This window comes from Carex rostrata, chromosome 13 (assembly GCF_964058835.1).
Source record: "Carex rostrata chromosome 13, lpCarRost1.2, whole genome shotgun sequence".
Classification (NCBI taxonomy): Eukaryota; Viridiplantae; Streptophyta; class Magnoliopsida; order Poales; family Cyperaceae; genus Carex; species Carex rostrata.
This window is the reverse complement of record NC_135930.1, coordinates 1779576-1804364: the sequence shown is the minus strand read 5'-3', so window position 1 is coordinate 1804364 and position 24789 is coordinate 1779576. Positions and strand designations below refer to the sequence as shown.

Genomic DNA, 24789 nt, shown 5'->3' with positions numbered 1-24789 from the left:
AAGCAAAAAAAAGTTCGAAAAAACATTGTCAATGAACGTGGAAGTTATTGAGTGTTATTATAAATTATAGAAAGAGAAATATATTATTTAAATTTAAGAAAATATATGCAATTTCAAAATTTTGAAGGACATATACATGAAACTCTCCATTTACCCACTGCTTATCATGCGGTCAAATTTAATAGAAAGTTTCTTTTGTCAATGAACGTGGAAGTCATCAGAGACAACTTAATATTTTTTAAATTATAAATGTTGTGGTGACAAGTTATACAACGTGTTGTGTTAACACCCGTACTCGAATATAATGGTTCACATTAAAAACAATGAAACATGTCCATTGACAAAATGATATCATCATTCCAAACACACTCTTTTTCGGGTAAAGATTTTAACAGCGTAGTGTACACTTCAAGCAGCGCACAGACTATAGAATCAATATAACGTTACATACGATTTGTGTGTTGCATGAAGCAGAAACTACGCTGTTAAAATCTTTACCCACTTTTTCTCTCTCTGAATAAAAGTAATATATCTCTGAGGTAACGAAATATTTATATTATATATGGACCGTCCGATCATAATCCCCACGAAATATTGAAGGAACTTGCTTTCCATCTCCGGCCATATCTATACTCAAAATTTGAGGTACTACAAAGAATGGGCTTCCATTGACTGTTCAAAGCTAAAAAAAGGAAACAAAGAAGAGAGAAGAGAAACGTAAATGAAATCAAATCGGAATAATCAGAGAGTCTGATCAGAACGATTTCTTCTCCGCTCAAACAAGAAAGGAATTCGAGTCTGAGGTCTCTCCAGCGATCGGAAGAGGAGCGCGAATCGCGTTGACAAATCTCACAAAAACCGGTGAAGTTTGGTGAGAATTGATTCGCCTGAGGTTGCATTTTGTAAATAATAGCTTATTTGTGCGAAATCTAGTGTAATATATGAGCTCTCATTTGTAGGTTTTGATTGATTCCATGGAGTCTATGCAAACTAAGGTTTTCTCTAATAAAGTGACTAACTTGTACCAAGGCCATAAAATTACAAAAATGTAAGTTTGTTGTGCTTCAATTTTGATTATAGATAACTTCTGATCTGCTTAATATCAATTTTTTTCTCTTTTTTGTTTAATTTTTGGTATTTTTCAGTCCAAGCCATAGAATAAACACTTTTGCCTTCCCTGTGAAATTGGTTTTGCACCAAAATGACTTATCTGCCCCTCAAAATTTGATTTATCGACCATAAAGGAACATTTTTCTTATAAGGAATACATATATTTATTTTTTAATAAAGTGTAATATGGGTACTTCATAAATTTTAAATGAGTTTAATAGAAAAGTCAATAAATTGGTTAAATTTTTGAGTTTTAGAATTTAGAAGGTGAATATGATAATTTGAATTTTAGAGGGGGGAATACGTAATTTTGAGGTTTTTGAGGAGTATACGTGAAAATCCCCCTATCAATTTTTATTCACTCTTTTGTTTATTTTTTATTTTTCAGTCCAAGCCATAGAAAAAGACTTTTGACAGTTCATCCAAACTGGGTTTGCACCAAAGACTTGTCTGCCCCTCAAAATTTGATTTATCAATCACAAATGAACATTTTTCTTATATTGAATACATATTTTTATTTTTTAATAAAGGGTAAAGTGGGTACTTTTTTAATTTAAAACGAATTTTAATAGAAAAAGTCAATAAATTGGGTAAATTTGTGAGTTTTTGAAATTTAGAAGGGTAAATATGATATTTCGAATTTTAGAGGGGGGAATAAGCAATTTCGACGCTTTTCAGGGGTATACATGAAATTTCCCCTATCAATTTTTATCCACTCTTTTGTTTATTTTTCATTTTTCAGTCCAACCCATAGAACAAAGACTTTTGCCTTCCCTGTGAAAGACAGCTCATCCAAATTGGTTTTGCACCAAAATGACTTGTCTGCCCCTCAAAATTTGATTTATCGACCACAAAGGAAGCATGATATTGCTACAAGTGCTCTTTCATCCGCTGACACATGTGTAATTGACAAATTCGACCCTGATGAAGTACATTCGATTACCAAACAAGAAAGAATTGGGGTTTTATTGTTGAATCTCGGTGGACCCGAAACCCTAAATGATGTTCAACCTTTTTTGTACAACCTATTTGCTGATCCGGTATGTTGATTTTTCTTCTCATTTCTTGTATTTAGTGCATAAGTTTTGAATTAGGTAAATTTCTAAATTTCTAAATTGTGAGCACCTAGATGTTGATATATGTAATCCATAGATTAGTAATACAATATTAGTTACTTGTTTAGGCGAATTATATGGATGGCCCTTAGTTTTGTTCATTAAATTTATATGTACAGGATATCATAAGGCTACCGAGATTATTCAAATTTCTTCAGAAACCATTGGCACAGTTGATATCTTTACTAAGAGCTCCAAAGAGTAAAGAAGCTTATGCTTCTATTGGTGGTGGGTCCCCCTTGCTCAGAATCACAAATGAACAGGTACATTTAATTTTATTTCACGTAATTATCCCCTACTAATAATGTTTACTTAATGTACATTATAAAAGGGTTCATATTCTACTAATAATATTATCTAGTGTGATCCTTCCTTTTTCTCAAACTACTTGGTGAAGTTTATATATATAATTGTAAATTAAATCATAAATGTTTTCAGGCTGAGGCTCTGAAGGAAGCACTTGAAGAGAAGAAATTGCATGCAAAGATATATGTTGGAATGCGATATTGGCATCCCTTCACTGAGGAAGCGATTAATCAGGTTTCACAAACTAATTTTTCTTTATTTCTTCTATTAATTATAATATTATTGTGCTAAAAGATGGGGAATTTTTTTTTTTCTTCTTCTTTTTGAGTTGTTTATTTATTTATTTAGTTGCACTTATAGACGAGATGATAACATATTTCTAATTTGGTGGCAGATTAAAAAGGATCATATTTCAAAGCTTGTTGTACTCCCACTTTATCCCCAATTCTCCATTTCCACAAGCGGGTCAAGCATTAGTGTTCTCAATAACATTTTCAGGTACTTTCTCTTAATTTTTCTCATAAGTTATTGCATTAATTAATTAATATTTGTAAAAATATGGTCTTTGACATCTCCCTCCAAATCTCCATATATATAGTTTGAGCAAATATGAAGGGCACACATACAAATATTCACTTATTATATATCTCCAGAGAATTTAGCAAAAGTAAAAATGGTCAGATTCTTCATGGAATTGAATTATTATTATTTTTACAGGGAAGATGGATATTTTGAAGGGTTGCCGATTTCTATTATTGAATCATGGTATCAGCGAGATGGTTATATCAAATCTATGGCCGACCTTATTCAAAAGGAGTTACTGAGCTTTTCAAATTCTGATGAGGTAATTAATTCTTAATTATTCTCTTTACTCCAAGTCAATTTGGAAATTGGTATGATCAGGTATTAGTTCATTTCCAGATGGTTAATTAGGCTCTCTGATTTGCTAAATTGTTATGCATCAGTTTAACCTAATTGCTCAGCAGTGTGCTGTGAACAGTTTTTTTTAGCTCAACTTGCATGCCATCATAAATTTCTAATTTAAATTTAATTTGAGTGAGGGTATGGTACTATGCATAGCATATATTGGTCCGTACTATGGATCAATATCTCCATTTTCAAAGTCCAAACAATCGATTTGAACCGTCAAACATGATCTCCATATGATAATGTACTTGTAGATCAAATTTTACATTCTTACAATTTTTTTTTTAACTATTTTTCTAGATAGGTAGAACTGATCTAAAGATTCTAGACCATTCAAAAGCAGTGATTTTTACCTATCTAGAAAAATAGTAAAATTTAGTTTGGAAGTACATTTTCATATGGAAAACGAAAAAATTTACCATAGCCTAACTCTACCTAGATTGCTCAATTTACCAATTAATCTCTAATTTAGCCTTGATTTATCCTCTTTCTGCAATTAAGATCCAAGAAGTCAAGGATTTTGATATTGTGCAATCTATTACTTCAATATCCATAATCAAAATTACTGATATTTAATCTTTGGTGTTGTACTGAAATGTAGTTGGCTTAAAATTTCAATGGATCCACTTCTTTTTCTTAGCTATTTTACTCTTTTACCCTTGGAACTTTAGGTTATGATATTCTTCAGTGCACATGGTGTACCAATAAGCTATGTGGAGGAGGCGGGAGATCCATACAAAGATCAAATGGAAGACTGTATCTCTCTTATTATGTGTGAACTGAAATCAAGAGGGGTTAAAAATAGCCATGTCCTAGCCTACCAGGTGAATTTTGACATTTTTTTAACTTGTGATGGTTATTTAACTTTCAAATTCCTGGTCAAATTAATTAGGGTAAAGTAGGTGAAGTTGTAATCAAGGGTAATTTGTGCAAAATGACGGTAAAAGATGCAAATTAATCCAGAGGGGCAAGTGTGAGGCTTTTCTTGAAATTGCTGAATTGAGGCTTGATCAACACTATAATCTTGAGTTCAGAATTGATAATTCTATTTCTATATTATGTTTTTCTCTAGTCTCGAGTTCAGAATTGTTATTGGTGTATGTTGTCATTTGAGTGAGTCTTTGGTACTATGCATAGCGCATATCGGTCCATACTATGAATCCATATCTCATTTTCAAAGTCCATACCGTTGATCCGAAACACTCAGTATGATCTCCATATGAAAATGTACTTGGATACCAAATTTACATTTTTTTTTGGAATTTTTTTTTTAGATAGGTAGAATGTTACTTGATCTAAAAATTCTGGATCATACGGAAATAGTGATTTTCTACATATCTAAAAAATATAAAATTTGGCGTTCACGTACATTTTCATATGGAGATCATGTTCATAGTACCGTAGTCAAGTAAATTTATTTATTTTCAATTGGTGATATGACATTTTTGGAATTTATTGTGTATACTTGTGCTATTTTTTCACTGTTTATAACTGTATAAACTGGCAGAGTCGAGTGGGCCCAGTTCAATGGCTGAAGCCTTACACTGATGAAAAAATAGTTGAGCTAGGTCAAAATGGCGTAAAAAGCCTCCTTGCTGTTCCCATAAGGTCCTAATTTGTTATATCTTGATTTTTCTTTTTCTTTTTATATTTTTTCACAATGGTGCCTTTTGGAAAATTATATTTGTAATTGATACCTTCTTAGCGGGCTGGAGTGAGGCTATGGTACTATGCATAGTGCATATTGTTCCGTACTATGAATCAATATCTTCATTTTCGAAGTTCAAACAATTGATCTGAACCGTTCAATATGATCTTTATATCAAAATATACTTGTAGATCAAATATTACATTTTTAGATTTTTTTTTTTTACTATTTGTTTAGATAGATAGAAAATCACTTGATCTAAATATTCTAGACCATTCAAAAGTAGTGATTTTTCTACCTATCTAAACAAATAGTAAAAAATTCTAAAAAAAATGAAAAATTTAGTATACAAGTATGAAAATCTACTTGAATGGTTCGGGTTGACTATTAGACTTTAAAAACGAAAATACCGTTCCATAGTACAGATCAATCTATGCTATGCTATCATGGCCTCACTCTAGCATGCTGTACAAAAAATTGTTTGTGATTGACATCAATCTTCATAAATAACCGCAGTTTTGTAAGTGAGCACATAGAAACCCTAGAAGAGATCGACATGGAGTACAAAGAGTTAGCACTTGAATCTGGTATTGAGAACTGGGGGCGCGTACCAGCTCTAAACTGTACCAGTTCTTTCATCTCTGACCTTGCCAACCTAGTCATAGAAGCGCTTCCTACTGCCTCTGCAGTTGCACGTAGTAGGAATAATGATAATTATACCGATGAGAGTGATACGGATGCCACGCAATTTGCGGTAAAGATGCTATTTGGATCTGTTATTGCCTTTTTCTTACTTCTCTTTCCTAAGCTCATCTCTTTATTCAAGAATTCCTTGTTTTGATAAATGTGAGGTTTATTTATGATAGAAATTTGTTTAGCAAAATATAGTAAAATAATAGATTTTTTTTGCTTCTAAAAGTAATGCGAGTACATGTAAGGAACGGCCCCCTTCAATTAGATTTCTTATTTATTTATTTTTTTCCCTTTTGTGATTTGAGAATTAAATTTTATTGAGAGTTTTAATTTGAATTCATCTCTGTTCTTATTGTTGCTTTATTTTTACTGTGGTTTTTTTTGTCTTCTTGTTATTCAATTAAATTAAGCAATCTTAGTAACCAAGAACCAACCCAGTTATTCATAAATATACATTATATAGTTGAAAATCAAAGAACTTATCAATTTAATTTTGGGAATATTGTAGTGATTTTATGAATTTTTTTTAAAGAACAGAGACAAGGAGGAAGAAAAGAGGAAGAGGGGAAGAGAGAGAATGAGAAGAAATTGGTTAAGTTCATTAATCAAAGCTTGAAAATCTCAAATGCAATTCTCTCTTTTTATAGCTGTTATTTAATGCGAAAATAAATTAAAATCTAATTAAAATAAGAAAGAAGCTCAGCTTCGTCCTCTCAAATACATTATAACTATGGTTAGTGCATTGTATGAAGCCAAAACGGCTTTGTTAAAATCTTTACCCAGTTCGGGTCCCATTCGTCAGAGACACCCTGCATGATGCATCGTCCCTTCTTAATTCCTTCCTTTTCTTCCTGTGTCCTTTCTCTGACAGAGTGAGCCCCACTGTTAGGAGTAATGAAACCCTGTTGCTCTGGTCAACCAGTCAGTACCATCCCCTTCTTCCTTCCCTCTTTCGCTTATAACGACAAAACATATAATTTATTGTTATGAATACAGTGGATGGTCCATTCATTTGTAACTCCTAATATTAATTCTCACTACCCCACTATCATTGAAATTTATATCCCACTACTATTTAGAATTCATTTTCATATTTATTATTGTAATGACTTTTCATTTACATTTGGTAGCCTATAAATAGAGGCATTGTAATCTTGTATTACATATATATGAGAAATGTATGAATAAAGAGATTGTCATCTTTTTCTTCTCTATTTTGTTTATTCTTCTTTATGCTTGTTCATTTTTATTTTATAACACGTTATCAGCACGAGAGCTCTACTAGTTGAAGATTTGAGGTAATTTTAATATCTTTTATTTCAATTTCATTTATATAAATAATACTTCCTAGTAATTGCTAAATGAAATAAGTTATCAATTTATTTATATTTATTTTGAGATGTTTAGTATGATTCATAGAATTTTACATGAAGTGCATTTTTTAATTTAATCTTCCCGAAGAAGATTTAAAAGAAAAATCTTCTTGAAAAAGATTTATATGATGTGCAAATATTGTATAGTGTTCATATATATATATTTTGCTTCAATAATTGAATCTTCTTGAAGAAGATTTCAAAAGATATTAAGAAGATCTTCCTGAAAAAGATATAAAGAAAAATTATATGATGCGCAAATTTAACATGATGTTCATATTTTTTTTTCAATAATTTAATCTTCTTGAAGAAGTTAAAAGATATTCTAAGTTGATTTATTATCTCTTTATGGTTGAAGAGATTATAACGAGTTGTTGGACAAAACAATTCAATTGGTTATGCCCCATTTCCTGAAGTAAATGTAGCAATATATAATAATAAATTTGAAAATAAAATTGTGGACGTGGATGTGGACAAGAATGAGTTTATTATCATGGTGATTATTACAAAAACACATATTTCCACCCGAAGTGGAAAGATAATGAAGAAAATTTAAATAATGTGCAAAAATTAATGTGATGTTCATATTTTTTTTTAATAATTTAATCTTCCTGAAGAAGATTTCTAAAAATGTTTTGAGTATATTTTTTGTCTTCTTATGGTTGGACAAAATAATAATTCCACTAGAAGTGAAAAATAATATGATGAACAAACTATTAGATATGAACGTGGTAATAAAGAAAAAGACATATCATTCCACTAGAAGTGGAAAAATAAATGAACAAAAAGAATTACCACTAGAAGTGAAAAAAATAATGAAAAAAATGAGAAAAATGACAGCATAGCGAACAAGAGAATTCATGATATTATTATGGTGGTAAAGCTCATTAATCACGTACCTGTCGTACGCCGATGTACCTGTCGTATGCAAAATATAGTTGACATATATCAGACATCACTAAAAAAAAAAAAAAAATTTAGAAGTAATTTTTTTTAATCTTTATTATTGTTGATGTGATATTTATTGCATTTCTTTAAGGACAATACAAGTTTAATGATATTATTTTTATTGTTGAAAAGTTATTTATTTATTTTTTTTTATTTTTTTTCGTTGAAGAATGAATATATTTTTTGTCAACAATGATATCAATAATGAAGATATATGTCTCGCCGACAGCGCAACAACTCATACCATCCTCAAAGATAAAAAAATATTTCTCTTATTTAGTAATGCAAGAAGCCAATGTTGGCACTATTGCCGGTAGTACAAAATTGATTGAAAGCTCCAGAAGAGCAACCTTTTTGTTACATGGAGGAACACAAATTTATATTGATGATGCATTATATTCTTCTAAGTCTCAAAGGAATTTGTTAAGTTTTAAGGATATCCGCCGAAATGGGTATCATATTGAGACAACCAATGAAGAAAATATTGAATATCTTTATATTACTAGCATAATATCAGATAAAAAATGCATATTGGAAAAATTGCCTATGTTTTCCTCCGGCTTGTACTACACATATATTAGTGCAATTGAAGCACATGTTATTGTAAACAAAAAGTTTACAAATAATAATACATTTATAGTTTGGCATGACTGGTTGGGCCATCCCGGATCAATAATGATGCGAAAAATAATAGAGAATTAATGTGGACATTCATTAAAGAACCAGAAGATTCTTCAATCTAATGAATTGTCATGTGCTGCGTGTTCTCAATAAAAGTTGATTATTCGACCATCACCAGCGAAAATACAAAATGAATCTCTTACATTTCTAGAACGTATACAGGGTGATATTTGTGGACCAATACACCCATCATGTGGACCATTTAGATATTTTTTGGTTTTAATTGATGCATCAACAAGATGGTCACATGTAAGTTTATTATCAACTCGCAACCTGGCGTTTGCGAGATTACTTGCTCAATTAATCCGATTAAGAGCACATTTTCCTGATTATCCAATTAAGAAAATACGTTTAGATAATGCTGGTGAATTTACTTCTCAGACATTCAACGATTATTGTATGTCTATTGGAATTGATGTTGAACATCATGTAGCTCATGTTCATACACAAAATGGACTTGCAGAGTCATTCATAAAGAGATTAAAATTAATTGCAAGATCACTACTTATGAAATCTAAACTTCCAATATCTTGTTGGGGACATGCCATTTTGCATGCAGCAGCACTAATTCGCATCAGGCCAACTAGCTATAATAAAACTTCCCCTTTACAATTAGTTTTTGGTCACATACCTAATATTTCTCATTTAAGAATTTTTTGATGTGCGGTATATGTTCCAATTGCTTCACCACAACGCACTAAAATGGGACCTCAAAGGAGGTTGGGAATCTATGTTGGATTTGAATCTCCATCTATAATAAAGTATTTGGAACCAATGACAGGAGATTTATTCACGGCTAGATTCGCCGATTGTCATTTTGATGAAACAAAATTTCCAACATTAGGGGGAGAAAATAATCAGCTGAGAAAAGACATTAGTTGGAATGAATTATCATTATCACATTTTGATCCTCGTACTAAAGAATGTGAACTAAATGTTCAAAAGATAATTCATTTGCAAAGATTAGCTAACCAATTGCCAGACGCATTTACAGATTCAAAGAAAGTGACCAAATCACATGTACCAGCTGCTAATGCTCCAATAAAAGTTGATGTCCCTGTTGGACAAACTAATGAGAATATGACACGCATGAAGCGTGGAAGACCAATCGGTTCCAAAGATAAAAATCCTCGAAAAAGAAAAGGAGCAAAAAATGAAAATGGCCAAGTCGAGGATATGATAGAAAAAATTCCAAAAGAAAATCAAATTATAACTAATATTGGAGTTCCAGCAGAAACTCAAGAATCTAAAATTAGTGAAAATGAAGAGATCTCGATAAACTATATCATGAACGGAATAAGATGGAACCGAGATAAAGTTGATATTAATGATATTTTTGCATATAATGTAGCGCTAGATGTAATGAATAATGAGGATCATGAACCAAAATCTATTAATTAATGTCGACAAAGAAATGATTGGCCAAAATGAAAATGCGCAATTGAGACAGAATTAAACTCCCTTGAAAAACGAAAAGTTTTTGGGCCTGTAGTCCCAATACCCGAAGGCGTAAAGCCAGTAGGATACAAATGGGTATTTACGCGAAAGCGAAATGAGAAAGGTGAAATTGTGAGATATAAAGCTCGACTTGTAGCCCAAGGATTTTCGCAAAGACCTGGGATTGATTATGAACAAACATACTCACCTGTGGTAGATGTAACAACTTTTCGGTACTTAATTAGTCTGGCAGTACATGAAGGGCTCGATTTGTGCCTAATGGATGTTGTTACAGCCTATTTATATGGCTCACTTGATAATGATATATATATGAAAATCCCTGAAGGATTTAAGATGCCTGAAGCATGTAATTTGGTTTCTCGAGAACATTATTCAATTAAATTGAATAAATCTTTATATGGATTAAAGCAATTTGGACGCATGTGGTATAACCGTCTCAGTGAATATTTATTGAAACATGGATATAAAAATGATACAATTTGTCCAAGTATTTTCATGAAAAGAACTGGAAATGAGTTTGTTATAATTGCAGTTTATGTTGATGATCTAAATATCATTGGAACTCCTGAAGAGCTTCAAAAAGCAGTAAATTGTTTAAAGGAAAAATTTGAAATGAAAGATCTTGGAAAGACAAAATTTTGTCTTGGATTGCAAATTGAACATTTAAAAAATGGTATTTTTGTGCATCAACAAACTTATGTTGAAAGAGTGCTAAAAAGGTTTTATATGGATAAATCACATCCGTTAAGCACTCCAATGGTTTTAAGATCATTAGATGTGAATAAAGATCCTTTTAGATCTCGAGAAAATGAAGAAGAGCTACTTGGTCCCGAAGTACCATATCTAAGTGCAATAGGAGCACTTATGTATCTTGCTGGGCATACAAGACCAGATATATCATTTGCTGTAAATTTATTAGCAAGATATAGTTCTTCTCCTACGCGAAGACATTGGAATGAAATTAAACATATACTTCGCTACCTCCGAGGTACAATGGATATGGGTTTGTTCTTTTCAAATGTATCTAAATCAGATTTAATTGGTTATGCGGATGCTGGATATTTGTCTGATCCTCATAATGGCCGATCTCAAACGGGCTATTTATTTACATGTGGTGGAACAGCTATATCATGGCGATCTGTGAAACAAACTATAACAGCTACATCTTCTAATCATGCAGAAATTTTAGCAATACATGAAGCAAGCCGAGAATGTGTTTGGTTAAGATCTGTGATTCAGCACATTCATCAAACATGTGGCTTGTCTTTTGGAAAAATGATCCCGATGATCATATATGAAGATAATACTGCATGTATTGCTCAATTAAAAGAATGATACATTAAAGGAGATAGAACAAAACATATTTCACCAAAATTCTTTTTCACACATGATCTCCAAAAGGAAAATACTATTAATGTTCAGCAAATCCGTTCAAGTGAAAATCTAGCAGATTTATTCACTAAGGCGCTCCCTACTACAATATTCGAAAAACTAGTTCATAATATTGGAGTTCGCCGACTTAAAAATCTTGTCATGAGGGGGAGTTAATACGCATTAAAAGAATAATGTACTATTTTTCCTTCACTAAGTTTTTATCCCATAGGGTTTTTCCTAGTAAGGTTTTAATGAGGCATATTCTTATGTAATGGACATCCAAGGGGGTGTGTTACGAATATAGTGAATGGTCCATTCATTTGTAACTCCCAATATTAATCCCCACTACCCCACTACCATTGGAATTTATATCCACTACTATTTAGAATTCATTTTCATATTTATTATTGTAATGGCTTTTCATTTACAATTGGTAGCCTATAAATAGAGGCATCGTAATCTTGTATTACATATATATGAGAAATGTATGAATAAAGAGATTGTCATCTTTTTCTTCTCTATTTTGCTTATTCTTCTTTATGCTTGTTCATTTTTATTTTATAACATTTATGATATAATTTGCAAATCATTGGAGACTAAATTTTAATCCGAACCAAACTAGTATCTAAATTTTGATAATTGTAGAAAATATTTGTCAATTTTGATGAAGGTAAACTAGAAATTATTTTGAATTAATAAAAAGCACCAACAAAAGTATTCAACGTGATGTGAGTGCTTTTAAATAAGTAGCCTCATAATTGTCCTTCAAATAAATTCTCAAAGGCGCTCCTTAAATATTTAATATCCAACTTTTATTTTCAGCTCTCACATGATCACATCTACATTCGTATTCGTCTAATATCCGACTATATATATATCTGAAAAATAAAAACAAATACAAATATGGTTTTACCGGATACGTTTCCATCCCTATCATATCCTCTCTTTGAAATTTGTCGAACAAGGGATTCATTCTCTACCCCACATGGTAGAAAAATGCATCCATATGTATGTTTGAAATATCTCCTATAATTTGACACCTTGAATTCAGAATCCATTCTTTTTATTGCTTGTGACAACGACATTTTATCTGAACACTTATTAATATAATTAATGGTAAATTTTGCCACATTATCAACTGAAAAAAAAACATAGGTTGCCACGTCATATTTGATTATTATTATTTTAAACAAAAATAGTTATATAGTGACTTTATCGAAACAAATAAAGACTTTAAATAGTTACATAGTTACAGGGACATTTGTGTAAATTCATTTTACAATAAAGACTTTGCTTGATTTCTCTCTCTATAAAGCCTCCTTTGTAAATGAGAGGGAATTAAAAGACATACAATACAACATGGCTTTTAAACAAATTTTATTCAGAAGAAACAATTTTATTCTTTCTCTGATTGTTTTGGTGACTTTGTTATTAGAGCATGGCGTTTGTAGTTCCTTCAATAGAAGCAGCTTTCCACCTGGATTTCTCTTTGGAACCGCATCTTCTGCTTACCAGGTATATATATGCACACCTTATATATTCCTACAAGAGTAAGGCTTGGATGCTATGGATAGCATAGAGGGCTACGGTGCTACGGCTCAATATTCGAGTTTTCAAAATTCTAACAGTCGATCCGAACCGTTCATCTTGTTCGACATATTAATATGTGTTTGGAGACCAAATTTTATATTTTTTGAAAATTGTACTATTTTTTAGCTAGGTAGAAAATCACTCGATCTAAAAAATTCTACACCATTCAGATATTTGATTTTCTACCTATCTAAAAAAATAGTAAAAAATTTGGTCTCAAAACACATATTAATATGGAGAACAAGATTAACGGATTGGATCGACCGTTAGGATTTTGAAAACTCGAATATTGAGCCGTAGCACCGTAGCCCTCTATGCTATCCATAGCACCCAAGCCTTACTCTTCCTACAACTAATCATTAATTAATTAATTAATACATGATTCTTTAACCCCCCCCCCCCCCCCCCCTCCTTTTCTATGAACAATTTAAATTCTCCAGCAATTTTATTTTGATTTTGTTGTGTAATTAATAGTATGAAGGTGCTGCTAGAGAAGGTGGCAGAGAGCCTAGCATTTGGGACACCTTCACCCACTTACACCCAGGTGTGTGTGTGTGTTTGTGTGTGTGTATAGATAGATAGATAGATAAGAGTCTTAGCTAATATGCTTTTAGTAGCATTTTAGCCTATATGTTTACAGGTCAAATTTTAAAATTTTACAATTGAAACGTCGAATTAAGTAGATCAGTAAATTCATTATATATTGAACTTGTAGAATATCAAATTTTACTATTTTTAGATTTTTTTTATGAATTTTGAAACATGGTCTTTTATGACATACCAACATTGCATCGATATACGCACAAATTTTCATTTTTTGACCGCTTAATTTGATACTAAATGAATTAAAAAAATAAATGTAACTGAAGCTTTGAGATCGGTTTAAACGGTTTAGATTTTTCGTTTGAAGCGTATGGTTTGAAAAATGCTACTGAAATCACATTATATATATATAGTTGGGCTATTGTGCTTAATGAAGTAAAGCGAGTGTTTTACTTCACATCCATATTTTTAATTTTAAAGTAAAAAAAGTCGATTTAAACTATTCAACATGATCTCCATATTAAAATGTGCTTGGAGACCAAATTTTTACTATTTTTTTAGAATTTTTGAAAATTATTGTTTTTCACAAAATTATGAACCATCAAAAACAACGATTTAAAAAAAATCTAAACAAATAATCAACAATTAAAAAAAAATGTAAAATTTGGTCTCTTAGCACAATTTAATATGGAGATCATGTTGTACGGTTTGATCGGCTGTTGAACATTAAATCACAAAATATGAGCGTAAAGTAAAATATGTCATTTATATTGTGAAGCACAATAGCCCAACTCTATATCAATATTTACATATATATACATATACATATATATATACATATACATATACATATATATATATATATATATATATAGAGAGAGAGAGAGAGAGAGAGAGAGAGAGAGAGATGGGCTATGGTGCATTGCAATGCATAGGCCATGGTGTGCATTGGACCATAAATCACCGATTCAAAGTTCAAATGACCGATCCAAACCGTTTATCTTGTTCTCCATATTAATATGTGCTTGGAGACCAAATTTTATATTTTTTGGAATTTTTTTACTATTTATTAAGCCACTTTGAAAATCGCTGATCCAACGGTGGCTTCTGATTTTACTGTTCCAAACAGTCACCGTTGGATCAGCGATTTTCAAAGTGGCTTAATAAATAGTAAAAAAATTCCAAAAAATATAAAATTTGGTCTCCAAGCACATATTAATATGGAGAACAAGATGAACGGTTTGGATCGGTCATTTGGACTTTGAATCGGTGATTTATGGTCCAATGCACACCATGGTCTATGCATTGCAATGCACCATAGCCCATCTCTCTCTCTCTCTCTCTCTATATATATATATATATATATATATACTAAGATCATACCCGTGCGTTGCAACGGGGACATACTATAAGAAACAAATATATCAATGAAAATAATAATTATCTAAAAATTAAAACACATGTTAATAGAAAATTTATATGATTATGTATTTTTAATTAACTTTAATCGTGATCTCTGATAACAATTTGATGATGTGATGATTCTTTATTTTTAAGTACCAATGATATCAAATAATAGCTCGATTCGAATCTAATATCAAATATCATACAACAATTCAATATCAACATATAATATGATATCAAATAATAGCTCGATTCGAATATAATATCAAATATCATACAACAATTCTATATCAACATATAATATGATATCAAAAAACATAAATAAAAAATGTTATCGATTGTATGTATAGGATGTATACACACACACACACACATATTATAAGAAAAATATATATTCACACACATGTTCCAATTTATATTCTTCTTTGTTTCCAATTTATAATACACACACACACATACACACATTGATATATTATATATTGGAAATATATTCTAAATTGTCCACACCAATATGTATAGAAACAAAAAAAAAAAGAAAAATAAGGAAATTAAAAAAAATGATTTCCATTGTGATTCGTATAGAAACGAAGAAGTAAGAAACCAATAAATAAGAAAATGAAAGGTGGAGTCTTCTCAATTGAAGAGGAAAAAAACATGGAAATAAAGGAATAAGGAAACAAATAAATATATAGCTATATTTCAGAATTTGTTCATTTTAAATTGTAACGTATCGTGTGGCAGCACATGTGGTGAGTATGTTTTTAACTAAATTTAGACTTCTATACAAAAAAGAGATGCATTTAATCAAAAGAAGACAGATTATGTAATTGGAGAGCTGAGATCAAATCCGAAGTTTCATCTCTCAATCGTAGTCGTTGGCGGATCGGACACCCAACGTGCATAATAATAGAATGGCGATATATATATATATATATATATATATAAAATAATTTATAATTGTGATTTATGTAGATAAGATAGCAGATGGAAGCAACGGTGATGTAGCTGATGACTTCTATCATCATTATAAGGTATAACATTATTTTTATTTATTTTTAAATTAATATAAATCCTAGTCTTTTCCATTGTGTGTATCGTGCAGTATTTAGTAGCTTTGGAAAATGACCTTTCTATTAAAACAATTTTATGATTTCCTGAATTATGATGTTAAAATTTGATATTGACAGGAGGATATAAAAAACATGAAGAAGATGGGAATGGATGCATTTAGGTTTTCCATCTCTTGGTCAAGGATTCTACCAAGTAATTTATTACCATTTTAGAAAATAAATCACTACAGCAACAAAGACTTTCAGAGACCGGTTTTCCGGTCTCTGATAGTCACGTCGCCGGTCGCTGATAGTCATTCCGGTCTCAGAAAGTCAATTCCGGTCGCTGATACCCCGGTCGCTGAAAGCCTTGTCGCAGATACTCTTCTGCTGACGTCACCGGTCGCTGAATGACGTCGGCCGGTCGCTGATACTTTTTCTGCGACCAATTGTTTTCTGTCGCTGTTAATTTTTGCTGACGTCAGAAAAACATATCTACGACGAAATAAACGGTCGCTGATAGTCAAAAACCGGTTGCTGATAACCTTCTGTCAATTTTTTTGGGTTTTTTTTTTGTTATTCACTTTCCCCCATTTAATTGGTACCACACATACCAAACATTCACATCGATCAAACATAAATAACAACATCTAAACATACAAAATATAAACAACTTTCAAATCAAACAAAATCGATCAAAGCAAGAGTATATTACATCATGCTAAATCAAACATAATATCACATTTTGACAATACTAATTACATGAGCTAATCCACAAACACTAAAATCTTCTTGTGACCTAGAATTAATTGATAACCTGGTCATGAAGGTTCTTGTTGACAAGCTGTAGGTGGTCTGTCTGAAAAAAGATGCAATTATATCTGTTACATCATGCTAAATTCTGTATAATATGTTGTTTTCATATTTTTGAAAAGTCTTAACTTTGAAAATGGTTAGAAAATAGCAGAAAAATCCAAATGGAGAAAACTTTGGCTCTAAACCACTTGTTTTTCTGTCCTCTATCTAACTGTGTAAGTGGATTTTGGATTTAGACTTTTGATCAGCCTGCACTGGCTGATCTGTCACAGGAGGTCAAGAAAAGATCGTAGCCAACTTTAGAAATTCATTCCAAGAGTTTTACTAAGCCAAATTTAATGTTCTTTATATGAAAATTCTCAAGACATGGTGTTATATATGCTGGTAATTTTTCATAAATTTTGGGGCTCCCTAACTATACCAAACAGTAGCCTAAACACAGGGGTAAACTGGGAACAGTGCTGTCATTTTTGCTGTTTTTTCCCATTTCAAAGGCTGAACTTCAAAAATTCATTAAAAATAGCAAAAAAATCCAAATTGATCAAAATTAAAGCCTAAACTGCATGAAATTAAATCCTCTATCTATCTGTCCTATTTATTTTACCAGAATCAGAGTTTATGTTCTCTATCTATCTGTCCTATTTATTTTACAATTTAATAATAAAGGAAGCTCACCTTGTTAAGCATGATTGCTACCTCAGATGAGAAGGTGCCATTTGTCATCTCCTTGAGCACGGCTGATACCACACTGTGATACATTAAAAAGAAAACTCATGACCTTTTGTTTTGTTTCTTTTATTTTTTCCTTGAACTAATAAGCATTGCAATATTAATAATGTTAGTACTGATAATAATAAATTGGTAGAATCAGAGAGAGGAGCTAGAACTCACACATCGACTTCTATTGTTCGCTTCTGGTTCAACTGAGGCTGATTTTGGTGTGCATCCAATCCAAGCTCCTCCATCATTTCCATCTAGAGAGAGAATAAGGGAGAGTTACCTGTATCAATGCATTGAGAATCTTGACTGTCTCCTTCTTCCATGACTACAATTGATGAGATTTGCCAAGTTCTAGATCAGAGGGAAGAGAAGAAGAGAAGAGTTACCTGGTCAAGTCGGAAGTGAACCCGCATGCGAAAACGGCTCGGTCTTGGCTGGTCCGGCGAGAGAGCAAGAGAAAGATGGTGCGTCGAGAGAGGCGAGAGAGAGATGCTGAGGGCCATTGGTCTGAGGCGAGAGAGAGGCGATCAATTTTGAAAAAGGGTTTGGGGTTTCGATCAAAATTTGAAGGGTTTCGATTGGGTTCTAGCGCGCGGAGGACAAGGTTCTGGCGCCCACGCGATTTACTCCCAAAATTTCAGCGAAAAAAAAAAAAAAAAAAACTTTCAGAGACCGGTACTGGCGCCGGTCGCTGATACCGGTCGCCGAAATTTGAGTGGAAATTTTTATATTTGATGAAAAATTGAACATCAGCGACCGGCGTCACTACTGGTCGCTGATACCGGTCGCTGAAGCTCCGTTTTGCTGTAGTGAATATTGACAATCAATATTTTGACAAATGTAATAATTTGTTGAAATAAAAAAAGTAATTTATAGATTTGATCTTTATCTTTTATTATTTAGTTGATATATTTAATTTGGTGTCATTAAAAAGTTGTTTGGTTAATTACCAATCAAATGTCCATAGAACTCAATTGTTAATTTTCCAAATCGATTGATCGATGACAAATTAATTCTGAAATTATACCTCATATTATGACTAATTTATTAAAATCACGACGAACAAATTTGCAATTTTAATAATAATTAATCAAATTATTACGGTTGTCAAATTAAAACAACAATGTTCTTAATAAAATTAATTTGATTAAATATATATATAATTTGTCAATTATTTCATGACTACTTAATTAACCTGTTATAATGTTAGAATAAAGTAACTATATATGATTTGCAGATGGGAGCCTAAGTGGTGGAATAAATAAAGAAGGCGTCAACTTCTACAATAATCTCATCAATGAAATATTGTCTAACGGTGATTAAATTAGAATTAAATTTTAATTTTTATCTCATATTCTATTGATTTTTAACATATTGGATTACTATATATATAGAGAGAGAGAGATAAGCTTTGTAGCCTCTATCAAGTCATTTTCAAAAAAGAGAGAAAGAGATAAGCTACCATACATTGCAATACATTGAGGGCTCTATGTATTGCATTGTGAGCTGTTGGATGTCTTTTAAAATTCGTGCAAATTTGATAGATGAGATTGAAACAAATGTCGCTAGATTTCAAAATTTTCAGAAATGGAGGGTCCATTTCGAAGCACACCCCTTCCACCCCGTCCCCTTCTTTCTGATCTCTATATACATAGAAAGATCAAAGTCCAAAAAGTCGATTCAAACCTTTATATGTGATCTCTATATTAAAATATACTTGGAGACCAAATTTTATTATTTTTTTGAGAATATTTATACTATTTATTAAACCACTTTAAAAATCGTTGATTTAATGATGGCTTAATAAAACAGTAAAATCATATTCGACTATTGGATATTTGTTAAAGCAAAATTAATTTGAAGCACCATGCATATTTCTTAAAGAAATTGAATGTTATATTCATGTAGTACTAACCCGATCCAATAACTACTGCCTAAATAGTGAAATTGTTGAAAATTAATGTAGGAATGCAACCATTTGTGACAATATTTCATTGGGATGTACCGCAAGCAATTGAAGATAAATATTTGGGTTTCTTGAGCCCACTTATCATGTGAGTTTTGTCTTATATGTAGCTTGACATGCATGTTATTTTGTCTATTCTTTTCTATCAACACAATTTGGATAAAAATATTTATAGAGTTATTTTGACTTTACGCAGTACATCAGTCATATATATTATAATTTTTGTCTTTATTAGTTGTGTTTTACATGAAGCCAAAATAATTTTCTCAATATCTTTTTTATTTTTAATATTTTATTTTAGTTTTCTAAAAGTCTGCTAGAATGATTAAATTTGGATAAGAATCAACAGTGGTACCGCTGTCAATGTCAGTGGTTGGATTAATGATTCGAGATTTTTGAAGAGTGATGTTATGTTTGAATTTTTGAATTTATTTTAGGTTATGAATAAAAGAAATCAGAAATAGTCTCTCTCCTTAATTTGAATTAATTGCTATCTGTTCATCTAGTCTATGTAATAATAAATGAGGGTCGTCCACATCAAATACTATATATGCAAATGATGAAAAGTCATAATCTGAATCATTGGATTTTGATTAGACTTATATGCATTATGAAAAATCAAATACTATTACAATGATAGCAACTTAATTATAAAATTTAAAGCAAAATAATATTTATGATAACAATAAACTGCATATTCTAAACTTTGGGAAATGCATGTGTAGTGTTAGCATCTAAGTATTCTTTCCAACACACTAACAACAACAATATCCACAATCAAATATATCCAAAGGAAAATGAGATTAGTAGCTTGTATATTTGTTCAGATTATTTTGTTTCATTCAAATATTATAACAAAATTTTCTGTATGATTTTCATTATGACTATTTTTTTGATAAAATAATAAGCCTTTTTTTTTTGAGGGTCAGTGAGCAATGGCTCACTAACATTTTGAATTAATTAACGAAAAAAACTATTTACAATGCCCTAATCTGCTAGGTCAAAGTCAAGACCAAGTATCAGAATCACCTTGACCTAAGTTACATGAATGAAAGAAAGAAACAAACAAACAAACTAACAAACTAATAAGAAAACCTAACTAATAAATAAAACTTCTAAGAAAACGCAATAGCAGCTCGATTGATCTCTTTCCTGCTGACTCCGACCCATTAACACCCCTGAACTATAACATTGAGCATCATAATTTGACTTGTAATTGTATCTCATTTACCAGTATTTGCACCTCCTTATTCTCTTGGGAAAAGACACGTCTATTCCTCTCTCGCCACAACGCCCAAACCGCCGCTGCCCACGTCGCATCCCATGAAATCCTTTGACTTTCTTGTATAAAATTACGCCGGACCATCCAAATTCGTGTGATTGTGGCTGTAGCCGGTAAGTTGTTTAAGTTTGGTATAATGCACCTCCATAAACGCCGTGCAAATGCACATGACCACATAATATGATCCCTGTCCTCAAGGACATCCTGGTTGCATAACACATAGTGAGGAGTGACTTGTATTCCCCTCTTGGTAAGAACCTTTTGGGTCAGTATTCTGTTCCCCCTCAGCAACCATAGAAATTTTTTTACCTTTAATGGAGCTTTGATCTTCCATAGGTATTTGTGGTATCGACACATCACTCCTGAGTTGGGCATCATGTGATATGCGGATGCGCTCGAGAAGTCTCCCCCCGTCGTCCATCGCCAATTTACCAGGTCCGTCTGGTACTCCACAGAGATGCAATAGAAGTCTTTTAGTTTGGATAAGTCCACCATAAAGAATGACTGGGTTTGAGATGACAGGTGTATCGGGTTTGTGATGTTATGCAAGTTTGCTATAGTCTTTGACCACTGACTGTCACTGTTTTTTTCTATCTTCCATATCCATTTCATGAGCAGTGCTTCGTTTTGTGTTGTTAGGTCAATGAAACCGAGACCTCCATTTTTCTTGAGAGAACATACTTTCTCCCAATTTGCCAAACAATTAATACCCGTGCAAGTTCCATTTCCTTTCCAAAGGAAGCTTCTGCGTATTTTGTCTATTTCCATGATAACTCCTTTCGGGATTATTCCTCCATATTATTTTTATTGTGGCAATTATTCCTCCATATTGTGGCAATTATTCATGATAAGCCTTTTTATTGTGGCAATTATTCCTCCATATTATTTTTTCACAAACACTTCCTCAAACATCTAAATTAATTTTATGACAGTAAGTAACCAGTCCACAAATCCATATAACAATGATAAGAGAAATATATGTTGCAGAAAAGACTATGTCGACTACATCGACATTTGCTTCAGGGAATTCGGTGATAGGGTGAAGCACTGGATAACATTCAACGAGCCATATTCATTTTGCGAAGGGGGTTATGCGAGTGGCACATCTGCACCGGGACGATGCTCCTCCTGGGAAACCGGCAATTGCAGCGCTGGTAACTCAGCAACTGAACCCTACATCTGCGGTCACAACATGTTGCTAGCTCACAGTGCTGCTGTCAAGCTCTACAAAGAAAAATATCAGGTAAAACAACGGTTGCAATTTCTAGCTCCTATCAATTCCAAATTATTTATAATTAATAAGCAAAAAAATAATTTAGCCTATTTTTAACTGTTAAGTATCATATATTAATTGTAATAAGTGGAATTAAGAAAAAGAAAGTTGTGACTCTACTGAAAGAAGCAGATGGTCATTACTAAATTTTTTATGATCAGGGAACCCAGAGGGGCAAAATTGGTATCACAATTATTACAGCTTGGTTTCTTCCTCACTCTTCATCCAAAGCAGATACTATCGCTGCGAAGCGTAGATTGGATTTCATGTATGGATGGTATGATCTCTTCTTCTCCTCTGAGGCTATTTCTTGAATCTTCTATTGCTGCTATAGTTATTTTCTTTATGTACGTACAAGAAAAAACTATCACTTTTTGGTTTTATTTTTATGTGAATAACCAAGTTGAAAAATCAACATTTAGAAATTATCCACATCAGTGTATTTTCACAAACTCTTGAAAACAATCAAAAAGTTTAAATATCGTAATCTTTTACATGTGCATAGAGAAATTTATGTAGATCATATCTAACGATTTTATTTTGACGGTTAAGTTTTAAATTATGGGTTATTAAAATTTTAAAAATTGAGGCATTTGAATCCTCTTAATTTATGATTAGTTCATAATTTGTTACATGTAGGTTTATGGATCCTTTGACATATGGAGATTACCCAGTAAGCATGAGAAAATCAGTGGAAATTCGTCTGCCAAAATTTACAAATGAACAATCTGAGTCACTGAAAGGATCATATGATTTTCTTGGTATAAACTATTATGCTACCTATTATGCCATAAGCAGTCCTGATAGCAATTTACTACGCCAGAGTTACGACACCGATTCTCAGGCTAATATTACTGGTACATCATTTTTCTCTCAAAAATACTTATAATTACTGTTTTTTAAGTCTCATTATCATTGTAAGTTCTTTTCTGTTATAAAAAAAAATTGCAAACATGAAAGGCATCTTACTGATACATCCTTCTCTGTACTTTTACCAGGTGAGCGCAATGGTATCGAATTACCACAGGTAAGTGATTTTTTTAATAATTTTACTAATTATTTTGATAATCTTCCAGCTATTGTGTTATATTTTTTTTGACTAAAAACATTAATTATTCTGTATACAGCCATTCAAGACATCTTGGATTTACATATACCCCCCTGGGTTACAAGATTTAATGCTTTATACCAAAACCAACTACAAGAATCCTGTCATTTACATCACTGAAAATGGTAAATATTTACATATTGATACAATTCCTTTCTTTCTCATCATCTTTTGCTACTGTCAATTTTCACTACAGCCCTTGTATAATTAATAATTTCTAGGTGTGGACCAGCTCGATAACGGAAGCTTATCGCTGAAGGAAGCCTTGAATGATACACTCAGGTTATCGTACCACCGTAGTCATCTCCTGGCATTGCGTAGTGCAATCAGGTATGTCATTTTTTGTTATTAATTAGCAATTTGTTTTTAGTTAGTTATGTAGAACAAGTTATTTTAGTTAAATTTAATCCCATTGGAAAACTGGTTAATACATCGACTTTTGTACGAAATTCAAGTTTAGCAAGTCAAAATTCCAAAAAATAACAAAATATTTCAACACATGATCTGTATTTTGTTCTACTGTTTATCTATTCGCTTATTTATTTATTTTTGGTTTGCACTGTCCCTGAGAAATGATCCACAGTTTGAAGAGATTAGTATTTTACCAGTTAATTCAGAGACCTGAGAATGTAGGACTCTGTTGATCTAATTAGCAATGTAAAAAGAATTAATTACGTTTTCCCTAATATATGTATAATTTGAATTGATTTTGAATAGACATGGTGTGGATGTGAGAGGCTATTTTGCATGGTCTTTCATAGATAACTTTGAATGGACAAGCGGCTACACGAACCGGTTTGGTCTTAATTTTGTTGATTACAAGAACAATCTCACGAGACATCAGAAGAAATCTGCAGTTTGGTTCAGCATGTTCCTAAAAAAGTAAAACAAATTTTAAATTTGTCAAGATTATTATCATCACAATAAAATAAAGAATCTAATGTTCTTAATAAAATCTTCCACGATCTTTGTTGGAATAACGAGTTGCTGCGCGAGTTTGTTTTATATTATATGTGATTGTTCATTTCTTCACTTAAGTGGTAATGAGAATTGCTAATATATTATACTGCAAATGCAGTCTGTATTTGTCTGAATGTAGTGTTATTGTTCTTATTTTGCCCCTTGTGCATTTATTGTTTCTATTATATATACTGCAAATGCATTCTGTATTTGTCTGAATGTAGTGTTATTGTTCTTATTTTGCCCCTTGTGCATTTCTTGTTTCTATTATATATACTGCAAATGCATTCTGTATTTGTCTGAATGTAGTGTTATTGTTCTTATTTTGCCCCTTGTTCATTTCTTGTTTCTATTATACATACTGGCATGAGCCTTTGCTGTTTTCACTGTCAAGAAAATTCAAGATAGGAACTTGTCGATTTATGGATAGAATTTTATGTACAAG

At 31.8% G+C, this 24789-nt stretch overlaps 2 protein-coding genes across 3 annotated transcripts; both read left to right on the top strand.

Moving 5' to 3' along the window:
• Positions 1 to 691: 691 nt before the first annotated feature.
• LOC144564122 (ferrochelatase-2, chloroplastic-like) lies at positions 692 to 6149 on the top strand. Its single transcript, XM_078313642.1, has 10 exons — positions 692 to 871; positions 960 to 1048; positions 1853 to 2150; positions 2345 to 2488; positions 2664 to 2765; positions 2926 to 3029; positions 3249 to 3375; positions 4130 to 4282; positions 4966 to 5066; positions 5623 to 6149. Exons 2-10 carry the CDS (start codon positions 975 to 977, stop codon positions 5945 to 5947), a joined length of 1428 nt encoding a protein of 475 aa, XP_078169768.1. The 5' UTR covers positions 692 to 871; positions 960 to 974; the 3' UTR covers positions 5948 to 6149.
• Positions 6150 to 13026: 6877 nt separating this feature from the next.
• LOC144564228 (beta-glucosidase 12-like) lies at positions 13027 to 24450 on the top strand. 2 transcript variants are annotated; one of them, XM_078313804.1, is made up of 13 exons: positions 13027 to 13148; positions 13698 to 13767; positions 16143 to 16201; positions 16358 to 16433; positions 18993 to 19070; positions 19722 to 19809; positions 21991 to 22246; positions 22438 to 22553; positions 22916 to 23133; positions 23275 to 23303; positions 23404 to 23509; positions 23606 to 23714; positions 24102 to 24450. In XM_078313804.1, the coding sequence occupies exons 4-13, from the start codon at positions 16373 to 16375 to the stop codon at positions 24268 to 24270; spliced, it is 1230 nt and encodes a 409-aa protein (XP_078169930.1). In that variant the 5' UTR covers positions 13027 to 13148; positions 13698 to 13767; positions 16143 to 16201; positions 16358 to 16372; the 3' UTR covers positions 24271 to 24450. The 2 variants fall into 2 exon arrangements, with proteins under 2 accessions (XP_078169930.1, XP_078169929.1); XM_078313803.1 differs by lacking the exons at positions 13027 to 13148; positions 13698 to 13767; positions 16143 to 16201 and having other exon boundaries at positions 16418 to 16433; positions 18993 to 19062.
• The last annotated feature ends 339 nt before the right edge of the window (positions 24451 to 24789 follow it).

Excerpts from the sequence above, each read along its gene's own strand:
- LOC144564228 (XM_078313804.1), top strand. The coding sequence starts at position 16,373 with ATGAAGAAGATGGGAATGGATGCATTTAGGTTTTCCATCTCTTGGTCA. Across the intron at positions 23,134-23,274 it reads TTCTCAGGCTAATATTACTG|GTGAGCGCAATGGTATCGAA; the intron begins GTACATCATTTT and ends TACTTTTACCAG. Across the intron at positions 23,304-23,403 it reads ATGGTATCGAATTACCACAG|CCATTCAAGACATCTTGGAT; the intron begins GTAAGTGATTTT and ends TTCTGTATACAG.
- LOC144564122 (XM_078313642.1), top strand. The coding sequence starts at position 975 with ATGGAGTCTATGCAAACTAAGGTTTTCTCTAATAAAGTGACTAACTTG. Across the intron at positions 1,049-1,852 it reads GGCCATAAAATTACAAAAAT|TCCAACCCATAGAACAAAGA; the intron begins GTAAGTTTGTTG and ends TTCATTTTTCAG. Across the intron at positions 3,376-4,129 it reads GCTTTTCAAATTCTGATGAG|GTTATGATATTCTTCAGTGC; the intron begins GTAATTAATTCT and ends TTGGAACTTTAG.